Source organism: Callospermophilus lateralis, chromosome 4, assembly GCF_048772815.1.
Source record: "Callospermophilus lateralis isolate mCalLat2 chromosome 4, mCalLat2.hap1, whole genome shotgun sequence".
NCBI classification, from domain to species: Eukaryota; Metazoa; Chordata; class Mammalia; order Rodentia; family Sciuridae; genus Callospermophilus; species Callospermophilus lateralis.
Genome location: NC_135308.1, coordinates 73335155 through 73354454, shown reverse-complemented (window position 1 = coordinate 73354454; position 19300 = coordinate 73335155). Strand labels below are relative to the sequence as shown.

At 37.5% G+C, this 19300-nt stretch overlaps 1 protein-coding gene across 1 annotated transcript in view; it reads left to right on the top strand.

Annotated features, from left to right (window-relative positions):
• LOC143398307 (scavenger receptor cysteine-rich domain-containing protein DMBT1-like) overlaps nt 1-19300 on the top strand; it is a 182500-nt gene that overhangs the window by 117443 nt on the left and 45757 nt on the right. The window contains exons 23-28 of the mRNA XM_076855297.1: nt 8594-8686; nt 8764-9078; nt 10216-10524; nt 11270-11274; nt 11598-11646; nt 15003-15308. Of these exons, the coding sequence (XP_076711412.1) occupies nt 8594-8686; nt 8764-9078; nt 10216-10524; nt 11270-11274; nt 11598-11646; nt 15003-15308 (1077 nt within the window). The remainder of the gene's footprint in view (nt 1-8593; nt 8687-8763; nt 9079-10215; nt 10525-11269; nt 11275-11597; nt 11647-15002; nt 15309-19300) is intronic.

Here is a 19300-nt window from a genome sequence, read left to right as displayed (position 1 = left end):
GGCCTGCCAGCATGGTAGACAGATCACCCCAATTGGAGGAGGAGCAGAGTCGCCGCCCGCCCTTGCAAGGGAGATTTTTTAACTATACAAGAGCAATATAAATATATAGGGGGAAAATTTCAAAAACACAACAGTTTCACCAAGCAGAAAGAAACACGAGCAATATGAAAAGACAAGAAAAGAAAGGACCACAAGCAATGCAAGTCAACTCAACTTTAGAAGAGGTAATAGCTTCAGCAGATGGAATGTCAGATAAAGAATTCAGGATATACATGCTTCAGATGATCTGGAGTCTCAACGAAGACATTAGACAGCAAAATCAGACAATGAAAGATCACTTTGACCACTTCGACAATGTATTACACAAACAAATCCAAGAAGCAAAAGATCAACTATACAGGGAGATAGAGGTAATAAAAAACAAACAAACAGAAATCCTAGAAATGCAGGAAGCAATAAACCAACTTAAAAACTCAATTGAGAATACTACCAGCAGAGTAGAACACTTAGAAGATAGAACATCAGACAATGAAGACAAAGTATTTTAACTTGAAAAGAACATAGACAGCTCAGCAAGACTATTAAGAAACCATGAGCAGAACATCCAAGAAATATGGGATAATATAAAGAGACCAAACTTAAGAGTCATTGGGATACAGGAAGGTATAGAGGTCCAAACCAAAGGAATGAGCAATCTATTCAATGAAATAATATGAGAAAACTTCCCAGACTTGAAGAATGAGACAGAATCCCAAATCCTAGAAGCATACAGGACGCCGAATGTGCAAAATCATAAGAGATCCACACCTAGACACATTATAATGAAGAAGCCCAACATACAGAACAAGGAGAGAATTTTAAAAGCTACAAGAGAAAGGAGGAAGATTACATATAGGGGTAAACCAATCAGGATAACAGCTGATCTTTCAATACAGACTCTGAAATCTAGAGGATCCTGGAATAACATATTTCAAACACTGAAAGAAAATGGGTTCCAACCAAGAATCGTGTATCCAGCGAAATTAAGCTTCAGGATGGAAGATGAAATTAAAACCTTCCACGATAAACAAAAGTTAAAAGAATTTGCAGCCAGAAAACCATGTCTTCAAAACATCCTCGGCAAAATATTACAGGAAGAGGAAATGGAAAATATCAATGAAAACCAACAGCAGGAGGTAGTACAGTAGAGGGGGGGAATAATCAAAGAGGAAAACAAACCATGTTTAGTAACATAAATAAACAAATATGGCTGGAAGAACAACCCATATCTCCATAATAACCCTTAATGTTAATGGCTTAAACTCACCAATCAAGAGACACAGGCTAGTAGAATGGATCACAAAACAAGACCCAACAATATGCTGCCTACAGGAGACACATTTGATAGGAAAAGACATACATAGACTGAAGGTGAAAGCTTGGGAAAAATCATATTACTCATATGGACTTCGGAAACAAGCAGGAGTGTCCATACTCATATCAAATAAAATAGATTTCAAGCCAAAGTTAATCAAAAGGGATAAGGAGAGACACTACATACTGCTCAAGGGAACCATACACCAACAAGACATAACAATCATAAATATATATTCCCCAAACAATGGTGCAGCTATGTTCATCAAACAAACTCTTCTCAAGTTCGAGAGTCTAATAGACCACCATACAATAATCATGGGAGACTTCAACACACCTCTCTCACCCCTGGACAGATCTTCCAAACAAAAGTTGAATAAGGAAACTATAGAACTCAATAACACAATTAATAACCTAGACTTAATTGATATATATAGAATATACTACCCAACATCAAGCAGTTACACTTTTTTCTCAGCAGCACATGGATCCTTCTCAAAAATAGATCATATATTATGTCACAGGCAACTCTTAGACAATATAAACGAGTAGAGATAATACCATGCATCTTATCTGATCATAATGGAATGAAACTGAAAATCAACGATAAAAGAAGGAAGGAAATATCATGCATTACTTGGAGAATGAACAATAGGTTACTGAATGATCAATGGGTTATAGAAGACACACAAGGAGGAAATTAAAAAATTCTTAGAGATAAATGAAAACACAAACACAACATATCGGAATCTATAGGACACATTAAAAGCAGTTCTAAGAGGAAAATTCATTGCTTGGAGTTCATTCCTTAAAAAAAGAAAAAACCAACAAATAAATGATCTCATACTTCATCTCAAAATCCTAGAAAAAGAAGAGCAAAACAACAGAAGTAGAAGGCTAGAAATAATTAAAATCAGAGCTGAAATTAATGAAATCGAAACAAAAGAAACAATTGAAAAGATTGACAGAACTAACAGTTGGTTCTTTGAAAAAATAAAAAAATCGACAGACCCTTAGCCATGCTAACGAAGAGAAGAAAAGAGAGAAATTAAATTACTAGCATACGGGATGAAAAAGGCAATATCACAACAGACACTTCAGAAATACAGAAGATAATCAGAAACTATTTTGAATCCTTATACTCCAATAAAATAGAAGATAGTGAAGGCATCGATAAATTTCTTAAGTCATATGATCTGCCCAGATTGAGTCAGGAGGATATAGACAACCTAAACAGACCAATATCAATTGAGGAAATAGAAGAAACCATCAAAAGACTACCAACTGAGAAAAGCCCAGGACCGGATGGGTATACAGCAGAGTTTTACAAAACCTTTAAAGAGGAACTAATACCAATACTTTTCAAGCTATTTCAGGAAATAGAAAAAGAGGAATAACTTCCAAATTCATTCTATGAGGCCAACATCACCTGATTCCTAAACCAGACAAAGACATTTCAAAGAAAGAAAACTACAGACCAATATCTCTAATGAACCTAGATGCAAAAATCTTCAATAAAATTCTGGCGAATCGGATTCAAAAACATATCAAAAAAATTATACATCATGATCAAGTATGATTCATCCCTGGGATGCAAGGCTAGTTCAATATATGGAAATCAATAAATGTTATTCACCACATCAATAGGCTTAAAAATAAGAACCATATGATCATCTCGATAGATGCAGAAAAAGCATTTGACAAAGTACAGCATTCCTTTATGTTCAAAACGCTAGAAAAACTAGGGCTAACAGGAACTTACCTCAACATTGTAAAAGCAATCTATGCTAAGCCTCAGGCTAGCATCATTCTGAATGGAGAAAAACTGAAGGCATTCCATCTAAAATTAGGAACAAGACAGGGATGCCCTCTCTCACCACTTCTGTTCAACAAAGTTCTTGAAACACTGGCCAGTGCAATTAGACGAAAGAAATTATAGGCATAAAAATAGGAAAAGAAGAACTTAAGTTATCACTATTTGCAGATGACATGATTCTATACCTAGCAGGCCCAAAAGGGTCTACAAAGAAACTATTAGAGCTAATAAATGAATTCAGCAAAGTGGCAGGATATAAAATCAACACGTATAAATCAAAGGCATTCCTGTATATCAGCGACAAATCCTCTGAAATGGAAATGAGGACAACCACTCCATTCACAATATCCTCAAAAAAAAATAAAATACTTGGGAATCAACCTAACAAAAGAGATGAAAGACTTATACAATGAAAACTACAGAACCCAAAAGAGAGAAATAGAAGAAGATCTTAGAAGATGGAAAAATATACCCTGTTCATGGATAGGCAAAACTAACATCATCAAAATGGCGATATTACCAAAATTTCTCTATAGGTTTAATGCAATGCCAATCAAAATCCCAATGGCATTTCTTGTAGAAATAGAGAAAGCAATCATGAAATTCATATGGAAAAATAAAAGACCTAGAATAGCAAAAACAATGCTAAGCAGGAAGTGTGAATCAGGTGGTATAGCGATACCAGACTTCAAACTATACTACAGAGCAATAGTAACAAAAACAGCATGGTACTGGTACCAAAACAGGCGGGTGGACCAATGGTACAGAATAGAGGACACAGAAACCAATCCACAAAACTACAACTATCTTATATTCGATAAAGGGGCTAAAAGCACGCAATGGAGGAAGGATAGCATCTTCAACAAATGGTGCTGGGAAAACTGGAAATCCATATGCAACAAAATGAAACTGAATCCCTTTCTCTTGCCATGCACAAAAGTTAACTCAAAATGGATCAAGAAGCTTGATATCAAATCAGAGACACGGCGTCTGATAGAAGAAAAAGTTGGCTACGATCTACATTCGGGCTCCAAATTCCTCAATAGGACACCCATAGCACAAGAGTTAATAACTAGAATCAACAAATGGGACTTACTCAAACTAAAAAGTTTTTTCTCAGCAAAAGAAACAATAAGAGAGGTAAATAGAGAGCCTACATCCTGGGAACAAATCTTTACTCCTCACACTTCAGATAGAGCCCTAATATTCAGAATATACAAAGAACTCAAAAAATTAGACAATAAGATAACAAATAACCCAATCAACAAATGGGCCAAGGACTTCAACAGACATTTTCAGAGGAGGACATACAATCAATCAACAAGTACATGAAAAAATGCTCACCATCTCTAGCAGTCAGAGAAATGCAAATCAAAACCACCGTAAGATACCATCTCACTCCAGTAAGATTGGCAGCCATTCTGAAGTCAAACAACAACAAGTGCTGGTGAGGATGTGGGGAAAAGGTACACTTGTTCATTGTTGGTGGGACTGCAAATTGGTGCAGCCAATCTGGAAAGCAGTATGGAGATTTCTTGGAAAGCTGGGAATGGAACCACCATTTGACCTAGCTATTCCCCTTCTTGGTCTATTCCCTAAAGACCTAAAAATAGCATGCTACAGGGACACTGCTACATCGATGTTCATAACAGCACAATTCACGATAGCAAGACTGTGGAACCAACCTAGATGCCCTTCAATAGACGAATGGATAAAAAAAAATGTGGCATTTATACACAATGGAGTATTACTCTGCATTAAAAAATGACAAAATCATAGAATTTGGAGGGAAATGGATGGCATTAGAGCAGATTATGCTAAGTGAAGTTATCCAATCCCTAGAAAACAAATGCCAAATGCCTTTATTGATATAAGGAGAGTAACTAAGAACAGAGTAGGGACGAAGAGCATGAGAAGAAGATTAACATTAAACAGGGATGAGAGGTGGGAGGGAAAGGGAGAGAGAAGGGAAATTGCATGGAAATGGAAGGAGACCCTCAGGGTTATACAAAATTACATACAAGAGGAAGCGAGGGGAAAGGGAGAAATAATACAAGGGGGAGATATGAACTAAAGTAGAGGGGGTAGAGAGAGAAGAGGGGAGGGGAGGGGGTAGGGGGGATAGTAGAGGATAGGAAAGGCAGCAGAATACAACAGACACTAGTATGGCAATATATAAATCAATGGAAGTGTAACTGATATGATTCTGCAATCTGTATACGGGGTAAAAATGGGAGTTCATAACCCACTTGAATCAAAGTGTGAAATATGATATATCAAGAACTATGTAATGTTTTGAACAACCAACAATAAAAAAAGATTTTTTATTTTATTTTTGAGTATAAATTTTCAAAATACTTTCTGATTCTCATCTGTCTTTATATGTAATGTATCTTTTTTATCACAAATTTTAGTAATTTTTGTTTTCTTTTTCTTTGTCTTAGTGGTAAGGATTTATCTGTTTTATTAATTTTTTTCAAAGAACCAACTTTTCATTTTGTCAATTTTTTGAATTATTTATTTTGTTTTAATTTTACTGATTTCAGCTCTAATTTTAATTTTTTTCTGTCCTCTACTGTATTTGGTGTTTATTTGTTCTTTTTCTAGGGCTTTGAGATGTAATCTTAGGTTACTTTTTTGTTGACTTTGTATTCTTTTAGTGAATAAACTCAATGCAATGAACTTTCCTCTTATTACTGCCTTCAAAGTGTCCCAGAGATTTTGATATGTTTCAAAACTATTTCCATTTCCCCTAAGTAATTTTTTTGTTTCAGCCCTGATTTCTTCTGCAATCAATGGGTCATTCAGTAGTATTTTATTTAATCTCCTGATGTTATACTACCTTCTATTTCTTAAATTTAATCTTTGATTTCTAATTTTATTCCATTATGATTGAACAGAATGCAAGGCATTATCTCTATTTTTTTTGTATTTTCTCCAGTTGGCTTTGTGGCATAAGATATGATCTATTTTAAAGAAGGATTCATGTGCTACTAAGAAGAAAGTGTCTTTGATCATTGATGGATGAAATACTCTATATATGTCTTTAAATCTAAATTATGGATTGTATTATTTAGTTTTATAGTTTCTTTAGCTTTTGTTTGGAGGATCTATCCAATGGTGATAGAGGTATGTTATACTCACGCAGTATTATTGTATGGTGATCCATTTGTTTTTTGAAATTGAGAAGAATTTGTTTCATGTACACAAATGCTCCATTTGGGGCATAAATATTTACAATTGCTATGTCTTGCACATGTATAATTTTCTTAAGCAATATGAGATGTCCTTCTTTGTGCCATATGATTAGCTTTTGCTTGAAGTTCACATTATCTGATATGAGGACAGAAATCCCTGTTTGTTTACATGACCATGTGAGTGATACAGCTTTTACCATCTTTTCACTTTTTGTCTGTGAATGACTTTAACTCTGAGGTGGGTCTCTTGAAGAGGCATATTGTTAGGTCTTGTTATTTTAATCCAACATGCCAGCCTATGACTTTTGATTGATGGGTTTTGGCTATTTATGTTCAAAGATATTATTGAAATATGATTTGTATTCCCAGTCATTTGGTTTTATTTCTGGCTTTTAATTTGATTTAGTTTACCCTTTTATTGACGACTCCCTTAGTGTGCTTCCTCACTTTGCTGCTTTTCACTTTTATTTTTTAATTCTTCTTCATGAAATATTTTGCTGAGTATGTAGGGCTTTCGATTTATGAATTCTTTTTAATTTTGTTTATCCTGGAAGGTTTTTATTTTATCCTCAAATATGAAGCTTAATTTTGCTGGGTATTGTATTCTTGGCCGACATCCATTTTCTTTGAAAGTCTGAAATATATTATTCCAAGACTAGAGATATTTGAGCATCTGGGTTGAGAAATCAGCTGAGATGCAAATTGGTTTTCCTCTAAATGTAATGTGACATTTGTTTTCTAGCACCCTTAAAAGATGTATCCTTATTTTGTAAGTTAGGCATTTGAATAAAATGTTAGGCAATAAAGATAGAGGAACACAAATGAAATATACATTTCATTTTACTCATAATTTTCTGACTCATAAATTTGGGAAGGATTTTTGGCATTTGACTCTTGAGATCTGTCATGAGGTTGCACTTGAATGTCATGTGGAACTGAGATCATTTGAAGAGACTTGACAAAGCTGGGAATCCAGGATAGTTCATTCACATAGCTGATAGCTTGAAATTGACAGAAAAGGAGGCATGACTTTCTAAGCTAGGTTTCTATGTCAAGCCATTTTGGCTTTACCACGTTCTATTGCTTACATCTCACCATGGTCAGCCCAGATTCAAGAGAAGGAGGAATGGACTTCACAGGTCAAAGGATAGAGCATCACATATTCTGTGGATACGTTTTAAAGCTATATGTGTATTGAATATCTGACTATATATTTTCTAAGTTGTACTTTTAGCACTATTATAGTGGCCTTAAATACCTAAGACTTATAGATAACATAGGAATGTTAGGTTCTCTCACTACGTCTTTCAAGTCTCTGTTTATAATTTCTATCCTTATCTTTCTGTGATTTACTCAGTGTATTTTATATATTTTTGTACTTAGCAATTTCTATTCTGTGATAATCTAATGTTTTTGACTCATCTTTGGGTTCTTATTTTTAGCCCTTGATTTTTTAACTCTCAAATTTTTACTTCTCTGCCAAGATGAACATCATGCCATTTAATAGACCATTTATCATGATTACTTAAATTACCTATAAGGAAACACCAGTACTAATATGAAAAGTCTTTCTCATTTTTTTCATTCTTTCTTATTGTTCTCCATTTAACACTGTTTTATGTGGTATTTTGGATCAGCATTGTTTTTGAGAAACTTTACAAAACCTTCAGAAAGTATTTTATTTTGCCTCTTCCAGGTACTCTATTTAAGATAGATCACATTATACAAAAACAATTGAAGTTTTTAGAAACTGGTCACCATTACTATGACAAAATACTTTTAATTAACAAAATATGATACAAGTTTCCTGATTGTATACCTTGATTCCTCCTTTTTGGTTCAAACCAAATCCTACTTGTGTTTGGCCAAAACAATCTGGCAAACATGCTGAGATTATTAGTCTCACCTTCTAACTTTGAGTGGGCAAATGCATCCATGGAAAAATAGTGGGTCCCACATTTAATTTTTCTGCACTTAACTCCTAAAGTCTAGCTATCCTGGTAGCTCTGTAATGCTTTCAAGAAGCACTAACATAATCCCACTTTCCTAAAGTCACTCCTAGTGCTTAACATAAAGCCCAAAAGTGTCAGATTAGAAGCAGAAATCATCATTAGGAGAACAATTCTGAAGATAGGAAATTACTGATCAGGGACTACAGCTTTCAGATGACATCACTCAATTATTATGTAACTTAATTCAGTTTCCTGCTCTCTTCTCCCATCTGTAGGTAACCAGATCCAGCTGCTGCCCCAGTGCAATGACTCCTGGTCTGACCCAGCAGGCTCCGTAGCCTCAGAAAGCCACACTGTCAACTGCTTAGGTGAGCAAGACCTCCAGCACCAGAGCCTTCCCATTCCCTGTGTAACTGCCCACTGACATGACCCTGTGTCTCCTCAGACAGCAGACAGCTCCGCCTGGTGGATGGGGGAAAGCGCTGTGCAGGGAGAGTGGAGATCCTGCAGCAGGGCTCCTGGGGCTCCATCTGTGATGACAGCTGGGACCTGAGAGATGCCCACGTGGTGTGCAGACAGCTGGGCTGTGGAGTGGCCCTGGAGGCCACCGTCTCTGCTCACTTTGGAGAGGGATCAGGGCCCATCTGGCTGGATGAGCTGAACTGCACAGGAGAGGAGGCCCACGTGTGGCAGTGCCCTTCCCAGGGCTGGGGGCAGCACAACTGCAGTCACAAGGAGGATGCTGGGGTCATTTGCTCAGGTCTGTGGTACACACTTTTCACAGGCTGGGAGGACAGGGGAGGGTCTGCAAGATGTTTTTTGAGCTTCATACAGGAGTTGGGACAGGGCAGAGGGGAATGACAGTTCTTGTCCTTCCAACAGAGAACATGAGGTGCTTCTGTTTCCTGCTTAAGCTACTGAGCTTCTGCTCCTTCCTTCTCAGCACTGTCCCCTGACACAGTCATTCTCTACAGTGTCCATTTAATCAGTCATCACTCTTTTATTACCTGCCAGTGTAACATTGGACCCACTGAATTAGTTTTCTGTTTCTGCTGTAACAAGTTACCATAGACTGAGTGACTCAAAAAAAACACATATAGGTCATCCTGTAGTGTACATATTAGAATCTTGAACAGGGTTTATGTGGGCTATAAACAAGGTGTGAGGAGGGTACAACAGCTGCAGCTCTGGATGACTCATTTCCTTCCTTTTGAAGCTTTTAGAATTTGACTGAATTCCTTGTCTCATGGCCCCTTCCTTCTTCAAAACAACCACCGTCCAATCCTCTGACCATCTTTTCATATTCACATCTCCCTCTGATGAAGGGCAGAAAGAATTATCTACTTTTGATGATAGAGGTCTAGGGATATGACAGGTTGCACTCACCTATCAATCCAGGATGATCCAGAATAATTCACAAAAGGATCTTAATTGTGTCTTAGGAGCACTTTGGCAAGGAGGTAAAATATTCACACACTCCAAAGATCAGGGAGTGGACATATTTGGATCTCCAATCTTCTGTCACTGTTCTGTCCACCCTTCTTTTCTAGGATCTGTCAGACTGAGTGATCAAATCAACACATATATGTCATCCTACAGTGCACAGGTTAGAATTTTGAACAGGGTCTGTGTGGGTTGTAAACAAGGTGTGAGCAGGTCAGGTATTATATACTAAGTCACTGTTCCTGCCTGTTTATTTGCTACTATTACATTGTTGTAGAAACAGAGAGATACAAGTTAGCAAAACAGGTTAAAGGGACAAAAATTCCAGTCTTCCACCTAGTGGACACTTCCTCAGGAGAATCAGCAAAGAGCACTCACTACTTAAGAATAAAGAAAAAAACAATACTAAGAGTTGAATGCTAACTGGCACCCATATTCCTCCTTTCCATTTTAGAGTTCCTGGCCCTCAGGCTGGTGAGCGAGGACCAGGAGTGTGCTGGATGGCTGGAGATTTTCTACAACAACACCTGGGGCAGTGTATGCCGCAGCCCCATGGAACCCATGACCTTGTCTGTGATCTGCAGACAGCTTGGCTGTGGAAATACTGGGATACGGAATTTCTTGATTCCTTCCAGGGAAGGTTCTAGACCACGCTGGGTCGATGGAATTCGCTGTCGAAAAACTGATAGCTTTCTCTGGCATTGTCCTTCTGACCCGTGGAAACACCAATCTTGCTCTCCAAAGGAGGAAGCTCATATCACATGTACAACAGGTAACCTATTGTCTATTTCTTTGTGTGTGTCCTATGCATGTAGATTGCTGTTAGGAAAGTTTCATGTATTTAAAAATAATGGATGAGTTCAAATAAGTCTACAAAATGAATACTGGGTTGAGATTACTTGATCTACCTCTTGCAATCCTGTTTCAAGGCAGATGTCAGGTAACCTGCAATGATAGCAATTTATAAGTACCAGATACTTAACTGAGTGAATGGGAGCACGATGCTGTACTCTGATGAACATCGTTAGCAATTAGCTAATGCAGTCTTACCTTATATTAATTACTCTGCATTTCCTTAGTGAGAGTGTGAATTATTGGACCTCAATAATACACATAAATATCACTTTGTTCCCTAATACCACCACATGTAATGTAGCCTAATCGTCACATTAAAGGCTTGGTAGGCATTATGGTGATCATTTATTTCAGATGAGGAAAACAAGGTTTGGAGTAAGCAATTCATCTACCTCACACTTTGAATTGAGTGAGTTGCAACTTGTGGAATTCAATACAATGGGATGTTTATTCTGAAATCCAATACAGCAGTCAGACAACCTCTCAGATTAGTTTGTTGATGAGAAATAATTGCGAGATTTGTAGGGAGAAACTTAATACCAAGCTGGAAAACAGACACAAGAAGAAAATATCACCCATGCTCTTATGGATTTTTTACTCCAGCCTGATGACACACAACATGCATAAAGTTTAGTGTCACAAAGGCATGATAGGTGCTGTACAAATATGTGCATTGAGGAAGAGAGAAACCATATTTAGGTTGAGAAATAAAGGAGGAGTAGAGGTGCAATGCAGAAAGAAAGTAGAGCATTTGCTCAGTTTAAATACTGAGGTAAAAAGAGCATTGTGACCTTGAGTTGTGACCTGGTCTCCCCTCATTTTCCTCTTAAGTTGATCTCCTTACAGTGCCAGTGGTCTTGGATGATACTGTTCCTCTGAGGCTGTATATGAATACTAATGCAAATTAATGTGTCCACTTCATTCCTCTCCCAGGAAACATTAATGGGGCCTGAAGAAAATTTGAGCCTAATATCTTCTAAGTTCCTAAGAACTGTAATGTGTCCTTCAGATTCATGCTCTGATAAAAAAAATAAAAACTGGCCACCCTCTAAAAACAATGATTTCCTTATTAATTGGAGGCTCTGCATTTCCTTTAAACATGCAATCTTTTTTCTGGACAAATCAGAGAATATTTATGCTACACCTTGTCATTTTCAACAATTTCTTTCCTTTTTCTTAATGTCCAGCAACATGAAATTTTCCCCATGAGGTGAAACCAGCCACCACTTCTGTTGGTGTCACTCTCCAGCCTGATCACTCCCCCTCATCCAGGAAGGCTGCAATACCAGGATAAATGCTCCCTCACACCCATCTCCATGTATAGCCACACTTTTGACCATCACTAACTGTCCAGCTTGAGATCTTGATGGCATTCTTCACTTCTCTAACTGTTGCTTCTTCTCCTTATGACACACATTCATGATGCACCTTTTCCAGATATTTCATCCTCATGCAGATTATAAATGTTTTCCTTTATCAGTTTTTCAGGTTTCCATTCTCCTTGTGATTGTATATGTTTTTCTTACCCTGATTAAATGAAATAATGTCCCATTATAATCATCCCCCTTCAAGTACACCCAACTCCCTAATCTCTTCTGTAATTCAAAGATAAGAATAGTGTTACCTCTTAATTAATCCCATCAGAAGCTTAATTAACCAACTGAGATAGACTTATGAGAGTCTTAACTCTCATAACTCAAACATTTCTCCTCTAAAACTTCTTGCATTGTCTCATCAGGAGCTTTGGGAGGCACCTCACATCCAAACCATAACACCCACCAAGGTTTTAGCAGGGCTAGGTTATGGTTACATTAAGGGGCAACACCACTCAAGTAACTAGAGGTATAGCTCAGTGGCACAGCACACCCAAACTGTTCAATGTTCTTGACTTTATCACAATCATAATTCAGAAAGAAGATAATGAATAACAGCAGTAACTACCACAGAAACATAAACCAGCTATAAAAATATTATAAAATATGGTAATACTCAAACTCATTAACAACTAAATAAGCAATAAAAATAGATAAGGGAAAGAATAAATCTAGAATGAACAAGAAAGTAAATTAATAAAAGGAAAAATAATTCAAAAAGGAAAATTGCAGAAGAAAACTCATAGAGAAGAAAAGAAGAAAAAATAACAAGAAAACTATTTTATATAAAAAAGATGAGAAAGAAAGAGAAAAAATTAAAGAATTTTAAAATTCATTAAATATATACTAGTAAGGAAAATATAATAATGTAGATATTAAAAAATGAAAAATGTGTAAAAAGTATTCCCAGACAAATACTTGCATACAGACACCTCTTTCCTGGTCTTTTAGACACCTCTTTCATGGTCATTTAACATTTGAATCCACCAACTGTCCCTAGGCTAAAAAAGAAGCCAAATGTAGCTCCTTTGAATTCTCATTAAAATGAGCTAGGAGCAGGTATGGTGGTGCACACCTGTAATCCTAGCAACTCAGGGGGCTGAGACAGGAGAATTTCTAGTTCAAAACCAGCCTCAGCAACGGCCAGGTGAGGCACAATCAACTCAATGAGACCCTGTCTCTATATAAAATACAAAATAAGGCTGGGAATGTGGCTCAACAGCCAAGGGCCCCTGAGTTCAAACCACGGTACCAAGAGCTAGGTTATGGTGTGATATGCTGCCTGCACTCTGCTCCACAATTCCTGCAATGGAGGTTAAGGAATATTGATGGGGTAGGCCATAATCATGCTGGAGGTGTTCCGTTTGAAAGAGTAGGGGCATAGTAAAAGTCAAAATTACCCCAAGCCCTTCCTTCAGTAATTTGTGGACCCAACTGGTGAGCACACACTTGCTCCAGGGACCTTGAGCCCTCAGAGTCTAGCCAAATGTCACACCATGGTGAATCTCTGGAATTCCTATGAAAAGTGGTGTAAACAATCAAACTACTGAGCTCCACCCAGGACATGGGGCACAGGAATGGGGTGAATCACCAGATGTGATCTCTGAGCTTTCAAACCTGGTCTCTCTGTGCAGCCACCTGAGACTGGAATCACTCCTCTTCACATAGAGAAGTCCCACATATCAATGAGGCCTCTAGTTCCTTCTCTGTGGCCATCTCAGTGTGTTTGTGGAAGTCAGTCTTTCTATCTGAGACTGTAAGTGCTCACATCTTCCATCCAGTCACTGTGGAGGGGTGACTGAGGGACCATGTGTTATAATGAATCTATATTTTATAATTCCAGCACAGTTTTACCCCTACAATAGTATCCTTCTCAAGATGGCCCCTGGTTACAGCACTCTGAGAGCTTGCTGAGCAATGTGATAAATTCCTTCTCCAAATCTGTCTTGTTATATGGAAGGTGTCCATCTCAGAACAACTCCCCAAATTTGATCTAAAACTTGTGAGAACCCTGTGTTTTTACCACAGGTAAGACAACTGGAGTTGAAGTTGAAAATTGCTTTGTATTTTTCTCTGGGCTGCCTTAATGCTTCTCCATTTTGTCAACATTTTTTGTCATTTTTCATTGATTTCCAGTTTTTTTCTTCTTTCTCTTCTCAAAATACAGTCTCCCCTGTGTTCTCTGACTCTCGTTACTCACAGAGTCATGAAAAAAGTGTACTTCTCTTCTGCTATTTGCCTCCTCATCACAAACCCCTGGCAGGAAATCCAAGCACAGATTGGATATATTGGGGGAATAAGTAACCTTTTATAATCCCTAGTGACATTTGGGCAATGTCAATATCTGATATCATCTGTTCAGGGAGGTTGCCCAATCTACCTAAAGTGAACACAAATTTAAAATTTAATATCCATAATCAAAATATGAAGCCTAGACTCAATAGTGAAATATATTACAATAGCTATGGTTTGTCTTATGATCCATTCACTTTTAATGCCTGTATAATTTCATTTTTTCCCCATGGATGCATGGCTGTCAACTGAGATTTCTGACGATCTCATGGATAGTCATGTGTATGTGCTTTATAAGAAACCAATTCAGATACTGGCCCATTTTGCTAACTCTTAGAAATCATTCAGAGAAGACACTGTTAGCTACTCAGATTAGGAATCTTGGCATTTCTCAAATTCTTTTGTCTCATCATATGCAGAACAAGTTTTACTCTGATTGGATCTACCTAATAACTTCTACCTGAGACTACTCATTTGATTGTATTATATTTGATTTCATTTCTTATTTTTCACAATTAATTTTCTCAGGTTATGTTAGAAACTCAGACTTACCTGCTGCCTATAATGAATGATTCCATGTCTTGCTCAGTAAGTTCTGCATTCTGAAAGTACATGCTGCCAACTGCTTGGTTAGGAAGGCAATACCACATGACAAGAGAACCTTTCCCATGCTCCTTTTAAATACAACCATTGACATGATTCTTTCTCTCAGAGAGCCCACAGCTTCGCCTGGTGGATGGTGGCAGTCGCTGTTCAGGCAGAGTGGAGATCCTTCACCAGCATTCCTGGGGCACTGTCTGTCATAACAACTGGGACCTGAATGATGCCCACGTGGTGTGCAGACAGCTGGGCTGTGGAGTGGCCTTCAATGCCTTGCTGTATGCACAATTTGGAGAGGGATCTGGGCCCATCTGGCTGACAAAGCTGGAGTGCACAGGAGAGGAGGACTACTTGTGGAAATGCCCTGCCCTGGGTCTGGGAAAGAACAACTGTGGGCACTACTGGGATTCAGGAGTCATCTGCTCAGGTATGGTCAGTGTATTCTTCATTATCTAAGAGAATGGAAAGTTCCAGGAAGTAGTGTCTTATCCCTGGAGGAATAAGAGGTGAATTGTCCAGAGAGACTAAGATCCTTTTCTGAATCTGAGGATTCAGGGGTAGCACTGGATGACAGGCTTCATTTATTCCTGTCCTGTAAATCTCTGATATTGTCCTTTCCCTTCTCAACTCTCTTACTTCACAAGATATTTTTTTGTAGACCATTTAAACTTAAAGTCAATTTTCATACTTTCATTTCTCTAATTTACAGGTTTTTTTTAGGATTACAGATAAATTAGCACACACACTCTGTTTGCAACACTTTTCAAAGGACAGACAAGAATGAGGCCCTAATTTTCTCAGTTGAATTGAATGTTTGTATATGTATAGTCAGAAATATTTTATACTGGTTTAATACATATATGGGCACAGGGATCAAACATATCATAGGGGAATTTATGGATTATTGCAAAGTTGCAATTCTCCTTTCTAGATTTAGACATCAGAATCTGTGATCTCTCACACAAACACCATGTAAACAGTTTTTCAGACACCAAACAGTTTGATAAGAGATAATAAACAGGGTGTATGAAAAGAAAAGTAAGAAATGATTGCCTGCTTTTATGATAATAAAAAGAAAAGACACATTGAACGAGAGAGGCAAATAAGAGTTATCCTTTCTGTTAATTGAAGCCACCCAGCATGAAGAAATATGCATCCTTTTTGGGGAATGGAATGGTAATTAAATCAAGGCCTTAGACTTGAAACATAGAACTAGGCAGGTTCCCAGTAAAGCCCAACAACACTTGGTCCTGTGTCAATAACCTCAGATTGAGACTCTGGAACTACGTTTATTTGGACATCTAAGAGACTATCTCCACCCTCACTCTTCCAATCTGTCTTGGCAGAAGGAAATTAATACTCTTCTGTCTAAGGAGCAGGACACAAGAACAAATATAGAATTTTGTCTTAGAGCACAATGCCAAGCACATTATGATGATACTCAGTACTCAGTAGGAAATAGAGGCCTCAGATGTAGGACAGAACTCATAGAGAAAGCATGTCCTGTGTACGGTGGGACACTCAAGAAGAGCCTGTGGCTGGTTGCTGGAGTCTTGGGTCATGAGTCCACCTCAACAGTAGGCAATTCATGGCATTGAGGATCTTGGTCCCTCCCCAGAGCTGTGTTGCCTTGGCAGGTTGTGGCCTAGTGTGTGACATAGCATTGCAGCACTGTTTGCCATAGGACCACACTCCTCGTTCCTTCCCAAAGCCCTAGGGAGCATACTATGGAGATATTTAAGTCTCTGCTTGGGCTTGAAAGTTTAGTTGGGCACCCAAATTTGACCTGGATGCTTGAGCTCTTGCCATTCCACATTATAATACAGCTTTCAAAGATGAAAGATAAAGAGTCTCAAGGAATCAAGAATAAAGACACAAAGAACACATAGGGTGTCCTAATTCATCTGACAGTTAACTTCCCAACAGGAAACATGTAGGCCAGAAGTGAGTGCCATAAGATTTTCATAGAACTGAAGGAAAAATCTGCAAATTAAAAATATACAATATTGGGCTGGGGATGTGGCTCAAGTGGTAGCATACCAGCATGGCATGCACAGGGCACTGGGTTCAATCCTCAGAACCATACAAATAAAATAAAGATGTTGTGTCCACTGAAAACTAAAAATAAATATTAAAAAATTCTCTCTCTCTCTCTCTCTCTCTCTCTCAAAAAAAAAAAAAAAAAAAAAACACAACATGGCAAAGGTGTCCTTTACAAGAAAATACAAAGCTATTATCAGACAACCCTCCCCCCAAAAAATCACCATATAATACAGCAATCACTGCTGAGCATATATCCAAAGGAAATGAATTCAGGATGTTGAAGGGACCTCTGTACTCTCATGTTTATGGCAGTTACTGACAGTAGTTGATAGGGAAATAATCTAAGTGTCCATCAATTTATACCTGATTACAATGAAGTACATTTACATAATGGAATACTCCTTGGCCAAAATAAAAAAAGAATAAAATCCTTTCATTTGCTGCAGCATGCATGAACCTGAAAATCATTAGGTTAAGTGAAATAAGTCAGGCAAAAAGGACAAGAGTCTTATAATCTCATTATATGTGAAACCCAAAAAAGTTGACCTCATAAAAATTTAGTAGTTTAGACTGGAATTGTGATTTCCATAGGCTGGAAAGTGTAAGGGTTAGATATGGAAGGCTGTAGATTGATCAATCCATTATAGGTTTTACTTAGATAGACCAGAAGTTCTTGTGCACCATTGCACAATAGAGTGACTATAGATAGCAATAATAAAACTTTATTTCAATAAGCAAGAAGAGAGCATATTGGAAATTTTCACAAAAGAAAATGAAAAGTGTTTGAGGAAACAAAATAATACAGTATATCCATAAATCAAGAGATCTATTTACTCCATTAATAGGTATACTATTTATATTTTAGGTGTTAGTTAAAATAAATTTAAATGAAAAAAGAAGAAAAATGCTATGGGCGAAAAGATATGAGAAAAGTTTATAGAGTTTATATGTGATGGATTCAGTAATACAAGAGAAGTGCATTGTGAGGTAAATTTGATAAGAATGAGAACAATGGAACATTTTAAGGAAGACAGAGGACACTTCCAGGGTCTGGGGGATGTCAACAGAGGATTAACAAAGAGCATATAAGGATTATCTGAGCAGCACTTAAGACCCTCGTGTAGGGTGGGGAATCTATGTACATTTGTGTGAGTTCTGGACACCCTTGCTGTGTCAAAGAAAAATGATTTGTAAGTGTAACTCAAAGTTGAGGTATTGAGGTCAGAATGGGGGAGTAAAAGGTCCCATGGATGACAACTTTTTTAAGAAAAACTTGAAACTTGCCCAATGAAGAAATGTTTCCTGAAGCAAAGAATCAGACAAGGATAGATCTGACTACAATCTCTAGTGAGAATGATTCATGTGAATCAATGGACTTCTGCAGATGCCATTTTTCTTTTTTTTCCCCCAACCAGGACTCTCATAAACTTCAAATGGCTTGAAATTTTTTGCTTTTGTTCTCACTATTTCCTTGAAATATTCATGCCCAACACCTAAAAACATTTCTGGAACATGGTAAATCCTAAAAAGACATTAGTAATTTGGGTTAGAAACCATGAAAGTAGATTCTTAATTCTCTCTTCAAATACCTCTCTGCTATATCAGGTCAAGGTGAAAAGTTTATTGCAAAGGTTTGCTATTCCAATAGAATGCAGTGCATAAGACAAAGATACCCTCAACAAAAAGTTGAGGAATTTAGGTTACTAGAGAATTCAGATAGAGAGGTTTAGGAAGGGAAAATGAGACTGAGAATGGATTTAGGATAAATATCATAACACCTCATTTATTTATACAGGAAGCACCTACACCTAGACCTTGCCTGGGAGCTTCCCATCTGTCTGTCCCTACAAGAGAAGCTACCAAAAGAATCTCTTTGCTGTCATGTGCTAAACACACACTCTGCACCCTCAGGTCTTTTTGGTGCCAATTCTCCAGGTTTCTTAGGCCACAGAGCAGGACCATTTTCCTTGATTGGTTGTTGTGGGATTTGATGTTTTCCTCTTTTTGACTGAAGTGCAAGTGTGTCTATGAGTCTTCTGATTTGACATAAAAAGCAAAATTTGTTCCGTAGTGTTCAAGATGTAGATGTCAAACCTTAAGATTTCAAAATTACTTTAGTTTTGCTGTGTTTGTCCTTTGGAGTTTTCATGGAATTTGGTTAATTGTATTGGTTCTACATTCAGTAGTTCTTGTTAACATAGCTCTTTTTAAAAAAACAAATAAATGTATTGCTGAGTTTGCAACAATACTGCCCTCTGAACACCTCAGGATTTCAGATCAGCACAATTACAGAGACTCAGTTATGGTTTGAGTACATGTACTGTATGAATTTTACTCTTTTTCCTCTCAGGCTGTATAGCTGGATCAAGTTTCTCT